The sequence below is a fragment of the Gallus gallus genome, chromosome 3, assembly GCF_016699485.2.
Source record: "Gallus gallus isolate bGalGal1 chromosome 3, bGalGal1.mat.broiler.GRCg7b, whole genome shotgun sequence".
NCBI classification, from domain to species: Eukaryota; Metazoa; Chordata; class Aves; order Galliformes; family Phasianidae; genus Gallus; species Gallus gallus.
In genome coordinates, this window is record NC_052534.1 from 28,975,484 (window position 1) to 28,991,105 (window position 15,622).

The 15,622-nt window shown below is 41.5% G+C and overlaps 2 protein-coding genes across 2 annotated transcripts in view; one reads left to right on the forward strand and one right to left on the reverse strand.

The window, feature by feature from the left end:
* Positions 1–1,497: 1,497 nt before the first annotated feature.
* Positions 1,498–2,685, forward strand: SAYSD1 (SAYSVFN motif domain containing 1). Its single transcript, XM_015283796.4, has 3 exons — positions 1,498–1,660; positions 1,742–2,028; positions 2,175–2,685. Exons 1-3 carry the CDS (start codon positions 1,523–1,525, stop codon positions 2,275–2,277), a joined length of 528 nt encoding a protein of 175 aa, XP_015139282.1. The 5' UTR covers positions 1,498–1,522; the 3' UTR covers positions 2,278–2,685.
* Positions 2,686–6,413: 3,728 nt separating this feature from the next.
* The window catches only part of GLP1R (glucagon like peptide 1 receptor), a 79,346-nt gene continuing 70,137 nt past the window's right edge, over positions 6,414–15,622 (reverse strand). The window contains 3 exon segments of the mRNA NM_001135551.1: positions 6,414–6,604; positions 11,166–11,207; positions 12,106–12,244. Of these exon segments, the coding sequence (NP_001129023.1) occupies positions 6,437–6,604; positions 11,166–11,207; positions 12,106–12,244 (349 nt within the window). The 3' untranslated portion in view covers positions 6,414–6,436.

Sequence of the window (15,622 nt, forward strand, 5' to 3'; positions counted from 1 at the left end):
CTCTTTGATTGCACACTAGCAAATACATATTAAACCCAGTACATCTGTGATAGCATGTGAATCACTGGATGTAGCTGGTAATGAACGGCATTAAAGTCAGCCATAAGTATCAATTTGACTATAGACACCTATAGGGGATAAATACTGGAAGTACCCTTCACTTCTTGGAGGTATTGTGTTAATAAACAGTAGTGCAAGATGGGGGGAAAAATGAAGTCAAATAACGTCGTGTGCAGGATATCTTAAAACATTTAGGACTGTGATTTCAAAATCAAATTTCCACAAGTAAAGAGAAAAATGCCATTCACTGTGGCACTTTTTGCAAAGTCTGAAGGTTGAAAGAAAGTTATTTTGTAACCAAGCAGAAAATAGGCATTTGAAAAATTATTTAGCTGGCAAAAAACCACAATTTTTTTCCACATTAAGATAACTTAAGAACACCCAAATTGTTTTTTATTAGGCTTCTCATATTTACTTCTAAGGCTGACACATGCAGGAGATATTCAGCCCTAAAGGTCACTTCTGAGGAAGCGGTAAGTGACTGGAAACAGCACTGCAGGACAAAATGATGTCTCATTGCTAACTGTTATCGCTAGAGAGTGATAAATATTTTACTCCAGAGGCTAAGAGCCAGCTCCTGTAAATAAATTCCGATTTCTCAGCTGTAGTGACAGCTGAAAGATGGTGCGACAGAGTGGCTTTTCCTGAGTTTAATTTTTTTGGTTAAAGAGAGGGTGGGATGGAGTGGCCTGGATGTGTCACCTCATTGCCCGCAGCAAGGCCTGAAAGCTGCCTCTGTGGGGCCCTGCCTGCCTGGCCGTGATGTGTTTCTCCGTGGCCAGAGGAGACAGAGGAGTGGCCGGGCAACCCCAGTGCTTCTCAGCCCCAAGAGAAGCAGCAGCAACAAATAAATGGGGCCTGCATATAGTGCCCAACACACGCATCCACCATGTTATCCCATAATGTGTGGACCAGTGCTGCCCTTTAGGCTGTTCAAGCATCAATGCAACGCTGCAGTCACCACGGCTGCTAACATCGCATCCTCCCTTTGTGTGCTTTGGTTGTCTGATGTTTTACTCGTCCCCTTTCCTTTTCTATTTGGATGTTGACATTCATCCTTAAGGTTTAATCGTGGGGTATAAAGGAGAGGAGAGGGAGAGGAAAGGAGAAAAGGAAAAAGAGGAAAGGAAGGAAGGGAGGAAGGAAGGAAACAAGCCTCCCAGATGTTTTCCAAAGTGAGGGGGCAGGCTCTGCTATCCCTTCTGGAAAGGTGGAAGTAGCAGTCTGTCTGTGCTGCTCTGTGCTGAGGCCTACAACCTCTGAAATTCAGCTTTCGCAGCCTGCCGAACCTCCTATATCTGACTACCATCACTGCCCACCACCCCCTGCCGGCCCGCAGGGCGGCGCCCTTCCCTGCAACCGCCGCCCGGGAGGTGTGGCCACACATCGCCCCGCCCTCCCGACGGGGCATCACAGTCGCGGCGCGGCCCTTTCCACGCTCTCGCGCAGGCGCGGCCCGGCCATGTCCGCCGTGGAGCGGCGCTTGGCGCAGTTCCGGGCCGCTCGTGGCAGCGCTGTCGCCGTCCCCCCGCGCCCCGCGGAGCCGCCGGGAAAGGCCGCGGCTCCGGAGCCCGCCGAGAGCCCGGATGGCGGCGGGCAGGTGAGCGCCACGCGGGGCGGGTGGGGGCCGTGCGGCGGCGGGGCCGACGTCTGAAGGCACGTCTCGCTGCTGCCTCCACAGGCCCGTCCCGGCGGGGCGCCGGCGCCGTTGTGGGCGCGGCCGCTGCTGCTCAAGGTGCTGCTGTGGGCCGTGCTGCTGGCGCTGTTCGCCGAGCTGGAGCTGGGGCTGCCCTACTTCGTCCTCTCCCTCCTCTACTGGATGTACGCCGGCACGCGCGGCCCCGCCGAGCGGCGGCAGGGCGAGCTGAGCGCTTACTCCGTGTTCAACCCCGGCTGCACCGCCATCGCCGGGACGTTGACGGCCGAGCAGCTGGAGCGGGAGCTGCATTACCGGCCCGCCGCCGGGAGGTAGCGGAGCTGGGGCCGGGCTGGGGAGGAGGGGGCGCGGTTGCGCCCTGCGCTACGCCGCTCGTGCCTTACTCCTTCCCCGCTTCTCCCGAATAAAGCCGTAACGAAGCGTTACCAGCTTGTCGGTGACTTTCTGCTTACCACAGGAGGCCGGTGTTGGACTACACCTGTAACAGAGTGCCCCGCTGCTTTCCCGCCCGGCGCTGTCTAGATCCAAGACAAGGCACGAGGCAGTATCAGTACAACTGAAGCCAGCTGATCACGCTCGTGTTTCATCCAATACATCAAATTTTGGTGCAGGTTTCCTGACTGCTTCATGTTACAACGTTTACTATCTGCAGTGTAAGGTGAAAGTATCTGTTATTGCTCCTGACAGGTGACACGTGTGGTTTTAACCATCATTTTGGAAAAATAACTTAACTTAGGGTCAGCAAACAGCAAATGCAGAACTGCAAGAAGCTCTGAGATGAAGGAGTGCTTGCCTGTTGCTGGACTCGGTCCTTTTTTACCACCACACAGCTGGTGATGCTTCTCACCATCATCCCACGCGCAGCCAGGTGCACTTTTCTTTATGAACCACTTTGATTTTTTAGGAGCTATCAGTATTTCTAATATGTAAAAGATTGCATGAAAATAAACCACTGATATTAAGTTGTAGTGAAGAGCAGTTAGTTGAGTTTACACCCGTTTTGTTGAGAACAAAAATGACAACCTTGAATCCTGTTTCATTATGCCTTTTCTGTTTTAGCAGTGATTTATAGTTACCACAGGTTCCATCTTTTGTTGGATAAACAAATGGAAGTGCTAATTGGACTGGAAAGAATAATAGGTTAGAGCACAAATAACACGTAACGCTGCTAAGCATCTTTCAGTATCTCTTTGCAGCACTGTCAGCTTCTACTACTGCTCTGTTGTATAAATTCTAGATGTTACATAAAGTCAACCACAGAATTTTCCCACTTTAACTTCTTTCACCATCCTCTGGCTGAGATGTACAAACCAGCTGAGTTCTTGCTGTTCTTGTCACTGATTTCACCTGACTCCATATGGATAATATGCTCCACTTTTTTTTTTGATTAACGAAGCCTTTGCAGGTTCAGAGCATTCTTTGTAGTGGGCAAAGAGGTGGAAATAGAAATCATTACTTCCATGGAAGAACCATGAATTAGGAGTCTCAACAATCTTAGGAAGTATTCTGCTAATGATGGAGTAACAAACAGGTGATAATTTAGGAGAAGGTAAGTACACAGTAAGTGAGCGCATTCTGTGAGTGAGTTGAAACTTTATTCACAAGGGATAAAATAAACACGTCCATGGGGAGCTGATAATTTGACACCTCTCGCAGATCCTGTGGGTGTTTTTAAAATAAGGAATAACATGCAAATAAATACTAAGGTAACATCCATGAAATGATAAAACTTTATAGCAGCAATAATGGAAATAAAGGCTTAATTTGCTTTAAACTCTAGTTACATAATATCAGGGTGAATTTGTAGACTATTCTATCTAATACTTTATGAAACAAATCACTACACTAAATGAGAACGAAGCTGAAAGACACAAGAAATAAAAATTCATGCAGCTCATCTGTTCCAGTGCTTTCTGTTGCTTTACTTGTTTCATGCTACTCAAATAAATGCACGGGATAAATTCTGAAATACGGATGGCAACGTGGGCTTGTAAAAGATTTTACTGAAGTAGATATGAAGTATTATGTAGAAATCATTTTTGGGGCCTTGAAGTATTTCTCAAAATATGGTACTACTGTAGTTCTGTTTTGATTGCAATTCCCTTCACTTAGTTTTACTAGTTCTTAAAGGAGACAAAGAAGTGAGAGCTTAATTGGAGAGGAAGAAAAACACACCAAAGCTGTTTGTCTGAGATCATCACGCTTCTAGTTTTTTTCTTCACTTGTCTTCCTTTAAGTAGGAACTTAAAAAGGTAAATTTGACAACTGGTGCTACAGATATTCCTATGGGCCCAAAGCCCTCAGTTCTTAAGTAACTGGGAAGGCCAAAAAGAGCCTCAGGGCTCAAAAGCACATCAAACTGTAGAAGGAAACTTTGTGACAGCAATGAAGTACAGCTTTCTTAGCACACATGTAAAGACTCCACTGTCTGTTCCTATGTCTATCCTTCTTCGGTATGTATATTTTTTTCCAGCATAATACTGTGTTATGGCATATCTATAGCTTCCTATTGTCATAGCAGAACAAATTTTGCTAACAGCTGCACAAGTGGCAGAAACTTTTTTTCTGGGTTTGCACACAATCAAGCAGGGCCCTGGAAAATTAGCACCCATCTTGAATATTAATGAATGAAATTATTCCCTCCAGTGTGTGTTATCATATAGATAAAGATTTCACCTGTAGCTGGTACCTTTTCACCTACCAGTGATTCTCATGTTGCTGCTTTTCCTATACAAAGCACTTAAATGTAGATGCGAAGTGGAAAAATGATGCATACTCTGCATACAAGAAGCTAATTAATTGATTAATGTATATATGTAGTAGTCAGGTATTGTATTAAGGGTGATGCAATATAGAAACTAGGTATTAAATTTACAGTAGAGCCTGAGGTGCTTCATTCCAAGGTCAGCTCTGCAACCGATGTTATGAAGGCACAGCCTGGGAATGGCCCGTGTAGAAGCCAGTGTGCTAGGCATACGCAAGCCAGCCTGAGAAGTGTGGTGGATTTCTACAAATGTGTCTTGACTTTTCCCTGGAGCTCAATTATAGGCATTAGAGCAGAAGAAGGTAACCCATCTTCTCTAATTTAATTCTAATCTGCTGATTACAAAATTAATCCAACCTGTTGGCAATTTGAATTCTAATACAATGATTAAATTATTCCATGCAAAGCAATCTAGCTTCAGGCAGGAAAGATGCTGAATTATATTGAGTCCCCTTTCTTGGCAATAAGGGATGTGGATTCAAGTGCAAAGAGGGACTTGAAAATATCTCTGCTGAGTAGTATACCTGCTAGGCTATGGAAGCCACTCTCATTACAAGAAGGCTATGGGCAGGAATTTTCTCAGACCTAGTCTTCAGCATCTTGTCTCAGCTGTAAAGGGAGGTTGAATATCTAAGCTGAGTAAAGATACATAAAGCTTGTTATTAAGTAATGCAATGGACCAAGGTCTGCTTGTAAAAAAAGTGTCTCATTTTGTTTTCCCCAGCAACTCTTGTAAACATCAGCAAGGGTAACATAATTAGCAGCGTAGATGCATTCTCCACAAGAGCCCTCGCGGTTTTAAACAAATGAGAGCCTGTTTTGTTGAGGATGCAGTGGTGTGGGGTATTTTTTGAACCCAGCTGAGGGCAGGCCCTGAGGCAGGTGGACAGCCAAGGCCCTGGGCAGCAGCTGGGAGCTGTCCGCCCTGCTGACAGTTTAGCCTTCCACTACCCTGAGTAGAACACCTTGTGGGTATCTCAGGTGCCTGGAGAAAACGTACAAGGCTAGAGAAGAGACAAAAGTGAGCCCACGCTCTGAAATACCAAATCTCTTCCAAGTCAGTGAAGTCTGGTAAGACCAATTGTAACTGCAGGTTGACTTCTTTGTGTTTGCACCTACAGGAAGCGGAGTACAGCTTTGAAGGAAAATGTTGTTTTGAAGCAAACGTCATTATCCTGTCCATACCTATCCATCGATTGGAGAGGCAGAGTACCATATAAAAGCAGAAGGGCTCTGCATTCAGTGGTTATTTCCATCATTGTCAATAGAGATGACACACCTATTATTATCAGAATATGTCCCCTAATAGGTAGTAGTTTTGGTTTGTTTCTTTCAAGCAAAGCCTGAAAAGAACAGTCAGGAATATACACCACACTACCTGCTGCAGTTACAGACCTACAAGATGCTGCTCTTCACCGTTCTGGTAAACAGGTAAATATATTCTGGACTTTAGATTTGGGAAACTTTCTCCAAAACTGATTCTTTCCTAAAGCCCATGCTGCCTCCCACCAAGTTTTTTTCTAAAATGTGATAGCACCTTACCCTATCCTCATAAAAGTCAAGATGTATTTTTTGTCAATAATCATATTTTGTTTCCTTGTAATTTAATCAGTCGATCACTCAACTCGCCCACTCAACAATAATAAGCCATTGACCCTGTGCTTTCAGACTGGATCAATACTATGCTAAGTTTTGGACACCTGGAGGCCTTGTGTGTAAATAGGAAGAAACTTTTAACTTACTTTAGACACGATCAATTTTTGCTCTGATGTGTTGATTACATTAGCAAATTGCTCTCCCTAGAAACCTTTGTCCAACAGCCTGCAAGCAATGAGCAGCATATACTCAAGTTTCTTGCTGGAGATGACACACTTAAGCCACTTGCTTGGGTATTTAAGGATTTTCAGGTATATTATACAGTTCATTGTTCTCAGTCTGGTTCACCTGCAGAAATCTTAGCTGAAGGTAGCCTGGCAAGTGGCAGCGTAAACACTACTGCCTACCGTGCCTCCACTACTGATGCTGTTGGCTGGACACTTCAGAGGTTTCATGCTGCTGTCTCTCTGGACATACAAATGTTCCAATCTCCAGCGCTCCCAACTTTTCCGAAACTCCATCTGAACCTAACAGAAGCAAAAGAAGAAAATGAAAGGACTGAATATAGAAGTAATCAGATCTTTAAATGATTCTGTTAGAAAAGAGCAAGTTAAAAATAAACATATCACACTACTAAGGAAAGACAGCAATGCTCTAAACCTCCATTATTATTGTTTCAAATTATTTGATTACCTCATTAGTCTATCATAGGGTATTTCATATTTAAAATAATGATGGTATTCACTTCCATTTGTATAAAGAAAGCTCTTTTATGCTACAGCACACCAGGAATTTTTCAGTATTTTGTTTTAAATAGTATTCATCTGCAATACAGAATGTACTCCATGCCCCACTACTATTAAGTAGATTTTACTTATCAACCATTAAGTGACTGAAAAGATTGACTTTCTGCTCAGTACTGTCACCACAGGCATTCTTAAAGTTCTGCTTCTGATTTCATTTAATCAGTATTATTCCTTGGCTTATTTTTGTTTGTGGAATATTTACTTTTCTAATTCCATGCAAAAGATTTTTATTCAGAATTGATACATCAACAAACCAGCATATTAAAGACTATACTTTCTTTCCGCCTTTTAGATAACAATTAAGCTCTCTCTTTGCAGATACTGTAATTTTTTAAAAAGTTGTAGTACACTCTTATATCCAGTCACAGGTCCTGGGGTAAACTGTGTAACTGCTGTATCCATTTGGGAGTTTATTAAAGGTTTTGAAACTGCGTCATGGTTTGGGGTTTTTATTCTTCAGCAAGAACAGAATTTTGAGTCTACCTGTTCCTTTGGCAAAGTTCTTGCCACTAGACTGAAGTAAGAACTTCCATTAGCTTTTAACACATAAAGAAGAGGACATAAAATTGAACCTTTTTTACTCTATTTAGAAAAAGGCAGGAGAGCAACTACAGTGATGAGCTCATTGGGGTGTGTACTTCTGTCTGGAAGTAAGTGTGCTATGGTAGGTTATTCAAGTGAGACTTCTCTGGAGAGTTCCTTTTCATTTCCTCTTAGGGTCTGGTACTGACCACCAAGAGACTAAATAGGTTAATGGTAGTTCCAGTACAGGTCTGTTATTCTGTCCAAGCTGCTGAAACCTTCATTCTCTGAAGGAAAATTTCTAGGGAACCAGCTACTTTTTGTCTTTCTTCTCTACTTGTTTATTTTCAAATACTAAACCTGGGAAGAAACCCTAAAAAAGGAGCAAAGTATGCACAGCCAATTGTCTTCCTTTACTAGTTACCTCTAGCACTGCTTGTCAACTCAGAGCCCTTGTAATAAGAGCACATGAGAGCCAACTGTATTTATGTGTTACTGACTGTGGAATCTGTCCCTCTGGTATCACAATCAAATGGGGAACAAGGAAAGGTGCTAAGATAAAATACTGTATTTTACTATGATTCTGGGTGGCTGTTGTGTCAAAAGCCACACAAAGACATAAGAAAAAAGACAGCATGTCAGAGATATTTTGCCATATAAGAACAAAGAAGAATAACTTGATAAAGATAGAAAATGAAACAGTGAAATACAAGCACCACACTGTCTGCAGAATAAGAACGGATCATACTATCATTCCTGTAATTGGTAATTTTTGTAGGAATGGAGAAACGCTGTTTTGATAGGTAGCATTGGGAATAAGCAGTTTTAGATACAGGAAGATCTTGAAAGAGAACATGAATGTATGTACTTACTGACAGAATAAGTCAATGAGCAACAGAAGCAGGTATTTAGAATCAAGCAGAGGGATGAAATGTCTTCCATCTGGCTGGACATGACAGGCAGTATCCTAGAGCTATGACACAAATAGCCTGCAAGATTGAGATGAAGTGATTGGGAAGAACTGAACAAAAGACCAAAGCAGAGATGATGTTTTAGGAATAGATCTGGATGACAGAATATTGGTTTTCACTCCAAAGGTTAAGGAAAAGGGTAAAGAGCAACTGTGCTTTCAGTGCTGAATTATTATTATTTTTTTGCCTAGATGGCTATGAAGACATGACTGAAGGTATAGTTCAAGATTTATTTTGCACATCTTGAGCACAGAAGTTGATGTACAGATCTTTCAGCAAAATAATTAGCCTAGCAGCTTCCATGCGTGGATGAGATTCCTCATAAATAGGCTGTGTAGGGAGAAAGGAGCCAAGAAAAAAGTTCCCATGAAAAAGGGGAAGAAGAAGATTTTCATAGACAAAGGTAGGAAGCATACAGAACCTAGAAAAGATGGTCATGGATGTTAAAAATGGAGAAGGTATCTCACAGACAACAGCTGATTGAGCCTAATGCAGGTTGCAGGTAAGGGTATTGAGAATGTGGCAATGAGTCTGAAATCTGATTACAGAGAAGTTAAACTTTGGCAAAAACCATGTCATTCAATCACAGTGATAGGATCTGAAATGACATAGAATGGAGCTGGTGGAGTAGTTCAATAAATAGTCTGTATAAAGAATACAGAGTGAAAAGAGAAAATGAAGATTGAGCAGTAATGAAAAAAAAAATAGGCAAGGAATCCTGGAGTTAGAACAGATTCTTTTAAGGTGCAAGAGGCTGAAGTGTATTTCCACAGAGATTGGAGGGAGGCAAAAAAAGAGAAGGAAAACTATACAGAAAGCAGCCTGAATTATCTTAGACTAATTCTGATAGAAAAAGGCAGCATCTCTAGTTAGAATATTTTTTACAGAAGGCAACACTGCAGAAAAATGGATCACATTAAACCCAGCCCAGTTTTCAAAGAAAATTGGTGATAACAGCCAATCTGATGAGACCCTGCAATTGCTTCAGAGCAATACTAAAGGAATTATTTCAGGTGAAATGTGACCGAAATACAAACATATTTTAATCTTCTTCTATAAGTAGACTCTATGAAAGGAAATAATATAACTTCTATCTTTATTTCTGTCCTTGATCTGGCACCAACATTTGCAAAAAACACTGAGAAGTACGGCTAAGGTAAAAGAAAAGAAGTCACTGAGTCACAGACAAAAAATATAGACCGTACTGCATATAAGGTGTCAGGAACACTCTGTCAGAAGAAGAACAGTTTAAAAACTAAGAGTTAAATAAAGAGACTTGATGTACTCAAGCTCTTTACATGGATTTATTTTAAGTAAGTATGTTGATGAATGAGCTTGACAAAATTCCCTTCTTTTAACAAGCATTGGAACAAGTTAAATAATTCAATCTACACTGTCAGATTTCTATGAAACTGAATGCATTAGGATTAGACACTGGGAATTAATTACAAAAGCAAAAGAGCTGTAACAACATGTGATGTCACAGAAGGTTCTGTCAAAAGAAGCAACTCTTTTTTCAGGGTTTGTAATGAATATAACTTTGTTCTTGTATCACATGGAGGAAACTTGGATATTATTCATTAGGGGCCTGGCTGCAGCTGCACAGGGGATGTGTGAGCAGAGGCCAAAGTGAATCAAAATGAATGATACAGCAGCAGATGGTGCTTCATTTCAGGATTTACACCTGTAAAGGTGTACAAAGGATTTTAAACAAGTATTTTCCAATTCATGCTTGAGCAAAGCCTGCTGCTACCCACCTCTGGCTTTCATAAGTGGTGCAATTAACACATTCACTTAAACTTAATCTTACCCACAGCTACAAAAGTGAACAGTCTCCTGCAGGGATTAATTCAGCATGCCTGCTGCTTTTTTGTTAATTCCAGCCTAGCCATAGTGACATAATTAGAACATTTTTTCCATTGGTTTCAATTCCTTGACGAGGCCTATCTCTCAATAGATCTTGGATTACTGTGTCATATTTAATAGTAGACTTAGAGCTAATGCAAAACACATTGACTTGCATTAGACTTAATAATGTGCTGCCAAATCAGTAGTGCTTTTGCTTCCCTTGCAAACCTGGCTGCTGAGTGAATAAATAATAACGATCACTTAGAAGGTAACATGAGAGCTTTCTGCAGTACAGAAACAGAACAATACTCCCCCCTAACAGGTTTGGAGTTCAGCAGAAGCCCTAGAAGATGGTACTTGTATTCACATTAGCTCAAAGCTCAGAGTTCAGAGCTTTTGGGAGAACTCACTACTCCTTGAAGTCCAGTGCTATATTTTAATGAGAGTGATGATATTTCAGTAGCAGGGATGCAGGGAAACCAGACTAAACTAAACCACAGACATTACCCACAAATACCCTACAATCTCACCAGTGAGCTGCCCAGAGTTGTAGAATAAAAAGGGCTCTACTCCAATGCTGATCAAAGCAAGCACATTAGAAACACTTTGGGATAGATTAAGAGGAGCAACTACTATTCTCAATAAAGTTCAATCAGTGAAAACTATTCAACTGTAAGCAAGAAAACTTCCAAGATTTCATGCCTACAAATTACACTATTGAAGTACACTGCCTGGATTCCTTCCAACAAGAACTGTCTGAAAAGTTATCCTATGTAGCTGTCAAGAGGACGGTCTATAGAAAGATTAAAAAAAAAAAAAAAGGCCTCAGTAGGACTTTCAGCAGTTCAAGACCATTTAGCAATTCAAAACCATTTTCAATTTCCTTTTCTACAGTGGCTGCTGATAATGCAAGTTGGAACAACTCCTAGTGTCTCTCTTACCTCATTATTGATGAAACAGTAGAGAATTGCAACCATCAGCCCCTGAAATCAACAAAAAACAGAAGAGGAGTGAGCAAAGCAGAGCAGAGCAGTTCTCCTTTGCCAAGCAGAGCAGAGCAGTTCTCCTTTGCCAAGCAAAGCAGAGGACTAAGCTCCATGCAGGCATGTTCCATGGTGAGAGAAAAAGAAGAATGAAAGGTGGAGACAAAGGGTGGTCTCTGACAGCCCTGAGAAGTTTGATCAAATTACATCTCAAAGCACATGATCTTAGGAAAAATAAGCTACTGTGTTCTTCAACCTCTGTCATTTTTTCCTAACACCTCTTTCCCTCTACTTTTTCCTTACCTGGCTTCTGGCCATAAACACTTAATATAAACAATTCACAGTGAACTTAAATACAGCTCTGTGCTTGATAAACAGGGAATGAGTGGGCGAGCAGGTAAACTAGAAGAAAAATGATTCCCTTAGACAAGGAGATTATTTTAAAAATGGCTTCACCTAAGGCAACAGATAAATAAAAACCACAGTAAATCTACATTTGCCTCACATGCAGTTTCAGCTGTAGACAACTACTTTTCATAGCACAGATTTTCAAGAACATCAAAAATGCAAGAGAAGGCACAAAATTTGCTTTCAGCCACACCGTTATACAATTCCAGGAAATCACAGACAATTTCATTATTGCCTTGAGGCATCCCACAGGGAGCCGAGATTAATACATGGATGAGAATACCAGTTTACTGTGGGAAATGTAAGACTTATTGAAAATAGAGTGACATTAACATCTAAGCTAACTATTAAAAATGACTTATCATATCACTGTCATAAACCTGCAATATCCAGTGCTAAATTGAGAAATACGACGAACAGGAATGAGAGCGTGAGCAGGACACCAAACAGCAGTCACAAAATATCCACATGTGCATGGTATGAATGCTACCTGGAAAGAAGCAAAGGAGAGCTCAGTAAAAAGCTTCACAAAGCGCAGCATCCCTCTGGCGTGTTCATCAGTAATAAAGGCAAAGATGACCTCATGGGTTCCCAGGAGTGGGATCAATGTCAAGGTAGACTTGGCCAGCCTAAGATCACAAAGAAAGAAAGAAACAGTGCCACTGAATAGCTCGTTGTTCTGCTTCTGACACGCTGTGAACAAAAAACCAATGAATAAATAAATAAATAAATAAATAAATAAATAAAGGAAAAGTGACCATAGAAGGTTTCAACATGCTTTAAGTGCTACTCCACTACACATCACCCCCACTGTCAGCAATGCTATCTGTTCAGTTCCCGGCTGTATTTTGCCTAGAAGGCCCTGTGATTTAAATGGCAAGTTCAAAGACACAGCTAGCAAAAAAAAAAAAAAAAAAAAAAAAAAAAGACACCAATATGAAATAAAATATTTTTTGCCTGTAGGAGGGAAAGCAGTGGTCAGGGTTACAACTACACGGAACTATTCACAAGAATAGTCCTTAGCTCTCTTTTGATAGATATACATGCTAAGCCACTCAACAGGATAATGGAAGGAGCCTGAATCTCACAAAGAAGCTTACAGTACTATCCTAGGCCACAGAACCAGTCAGTGCTACCAGTGTTTCCTGACAGTCTGTCATGGGACACTTTGGTGGGTATAGAATCACTTGACTGGAAGGGCTGACAGTACTTAGAATATCTTGTGCACTCCAGGGCTTTCAGCTGATATTCTGAATCACATTCAAGTTGGAAGGAATCTCTGGAAGTCCCTTGCTCAATTCCAGTTCAGAGCGGGTTTGCTCAGGGCTGTGTCCCACCAAGTTTTAAATATCTCCATGTCAGATACTGCACAGCCCCTATGGGCCCTTTTTCCTGTATCAGACAACTCTTTTTTTTTTTTTTTTCCCCCATCTCTGACATACAGCTGGAACCCCTCTTGAAATAACTTGTGCCCCTTGTCCTTTCACCACGTACCTCCGTAAGAAGCCCAGCTCCATTTTCTCTGTAACTACCATTAGGTAGCTGAAGTCTGCAATAAAATCCTTGCTTAGCCTTCTGTTCTCCAGGCTGAATAAACCTAGTTCTCAGCAACTCCTTCCACATCACTTACTTCATCCCCTGAGTTACAGGGTGAAAAAACTGAGCCATGGTCCATGGATTACAGGGGGTCAGAACACAACGACTTTCTTGATCCAGAGTCCCAACCTGGACACCAGAAGTTGTTTTGTAAGTGATGAATGGAATGGGTCTGTCACTTCCCTTGATCTTCTGGCTATACTCTTACTAATGTAATGCAGTCAGCCTACAATGCCATAAGGGCACACTGATGAATTATGTCCAGCCTGTTGTCCTCCAGCATTCTTGGGTCTTCCATAAAGTTACTTCGTACCCAGTCGGTACCCTTCCCATATGGCTGGATGGAGTTGTTCCACACTAAGCACTGGGCTCCTGTCAGCCCATCCACTAGCCCACCAATGTCCTTGGTGCACAAGGCAAGGACCAAGACATACTGTATTTAAGGAACCACTGAAATTAAACAGTTTACAGTCAAGCAGAAATGCAGATTTTTAATGGAAGTAGGTAAGCCACTGCACTGAAGGAGGGGAGGGAACTTGCTTAAACGAGCAGCTAACCAGCAAGTCTCATGAAGCAGGCTCTGCTTCACCACTACTTCCCTGAGACAGAGGTAGAAGCAGGAGGCTGACTGAATCAGCTCTTGAGGTACTGCCTAGGTAAAGAAAGGGAGTTGAGTAGGTGTACAGCAATCCCCTAGTTTGTTTAATAAATGCTAAATAGTCTAGATGGGATACTTGGAGAGCTCTATCTTAAACAGAAAGCTATGAAAATCCCTATGAAAATGCTTCCTGGGTAATTAAGATTTCCCTGAAAAAAATCCCTTACCTCAGCAAAAGGAAGCTTCCTCACAACTCCAGTCCTTACACAGAGAAAAGGGATGTGTCACTGTGCTGAACAATGAGCACTATCTGTTCAGCAGCTGAATGGGCAACACAAGAGAGCAGATGGAAAAATTTGCCTGAAAGCGAAAGACTTCTCTTTTACATCAAAGTTAGTGACTTTCTAGGGCACTTACACTGGTTTTGTTTAAGAGAATAAATTTCACAGTAGCAGTTCTGTCTTCCATCCACCCAAGTCTTTTCCAGTATCTCTGAACTGAAAAGAAGGGGTAAAAATATTCTCATACAGCTATCTCTGTCCTCTGGTCTTGTTATCATCAGAGACCTACCAATGAACTGAACTTTTCTAGGTAAAGAAGACTTCCTCGATTATATCTACCAGGCACAAGAAAGACTACCAAGACCTTCATCTTCATCAGTAAAGAAGGTTTGGATGCTGGGTAAATTCTTTCTTGATAAATAAAGTTTATTAGTAGATTTTTGAACATACAACATGAATAACTGAATGAACACTTACTTCTGGTTCAGCTGTATCAAACCTTCCTTCTAATTACAGAAGTCGTGAGGGCAAGAGCTTTCTCCTTGACAGCGTAATTTTACAGTCAGACTTTCAAATGCCTCCGAGCCAGCAAAACTGCCTGCCTCCCACTACAACCTGCAAGTTTTACCCTGGCAAGAAAAGGTCATGTATATTCAGCAGAGCGTGCGGCACATTAGGAGTCCTTTTCTCTGCTTTGAACTCCAATCATGCATAAGGATTTCCAAAATTTCACAAAGCCCTGAAAGTAGGTAACATCAAGACAACTCTGCACTCTGATAAGACGATACAAAAATATGTGCTTTGTCTACTATAGAAGTCTAGCAAAGTCAAATAACCATAGTTGAACAGCTACCACAACATGTAGCTCCACACTCATTAATTTATCCTATAGCAGACTTGTTCCTCCTATTCCACTTTTCAGACTGCAATACAGAAATGTGCTTCAAGAAGTAGACATAAATGGTGCAACTATGAATCTTATCAAGGTGATAAACAACAGGACTAACGCAGACACAGACAGGGCAACGACTGCAAAATAAAAATTGAACATTCCAGTGGATATCTTTCTTGAAACATCATATATATGCCTAGTAAAGTCAAGATTGAAAGTTTGTCCTAATAACAATTAGCAATAAGAACAAGCAGCAGTACTCAAAACAATCCCTCCCCATCTTCACTGAGGTTAAAGATTTTATTTCTCTTGCTCATTTTCTTCCAAATTACACAAGTACTTGCATATGCTGCAAGTATGCAGAAAATACCTGCTTACTTAATATTCTTCCAGTGTTGTGGAAAAGTGTAAACTGATGAGCTCGGAGATCAAGTCTTCTGTTTATCTCTAATGCAGGCGCAACACTTGTCCTGGCTTCACCAGTAGGTTTCACTGGTGACTGACTGCCCAAGCATTCACAGCAATATGCAACACAATCTATGCATTTACTGAGGGTCAGTGATCTTTAACCATCTTTGTCAATCCACTTCTTTCCATGTATCTCTTTGTCTACTTCTATTTTGAGAGGTAACAAGTGTCA

Coding starts and splice junctions, on each gene's coding strand:
- SAYSD1 (XM_015283796.4), top strand. CDS start 1,523: ATGTCCGCCGTGGAGCGGCGCTTGGCGCAGTTCCGGGCCGCTCGTGGC. Junction 1,661..1,741: donor GCCCGGATGGCGGCGGGCAG/GTGAGCGCCACG, acceptor CTGCCTCCACAG/GCCCGTCCCGGCGGGGCGCC. Junction 2,029..2,174: donor TACCGGCCCGCCGCCGGGAG/GTAGCGGAGCTG, acceptor TGCTTACCACAG/GAGGCCGGTGTTGGACTACA.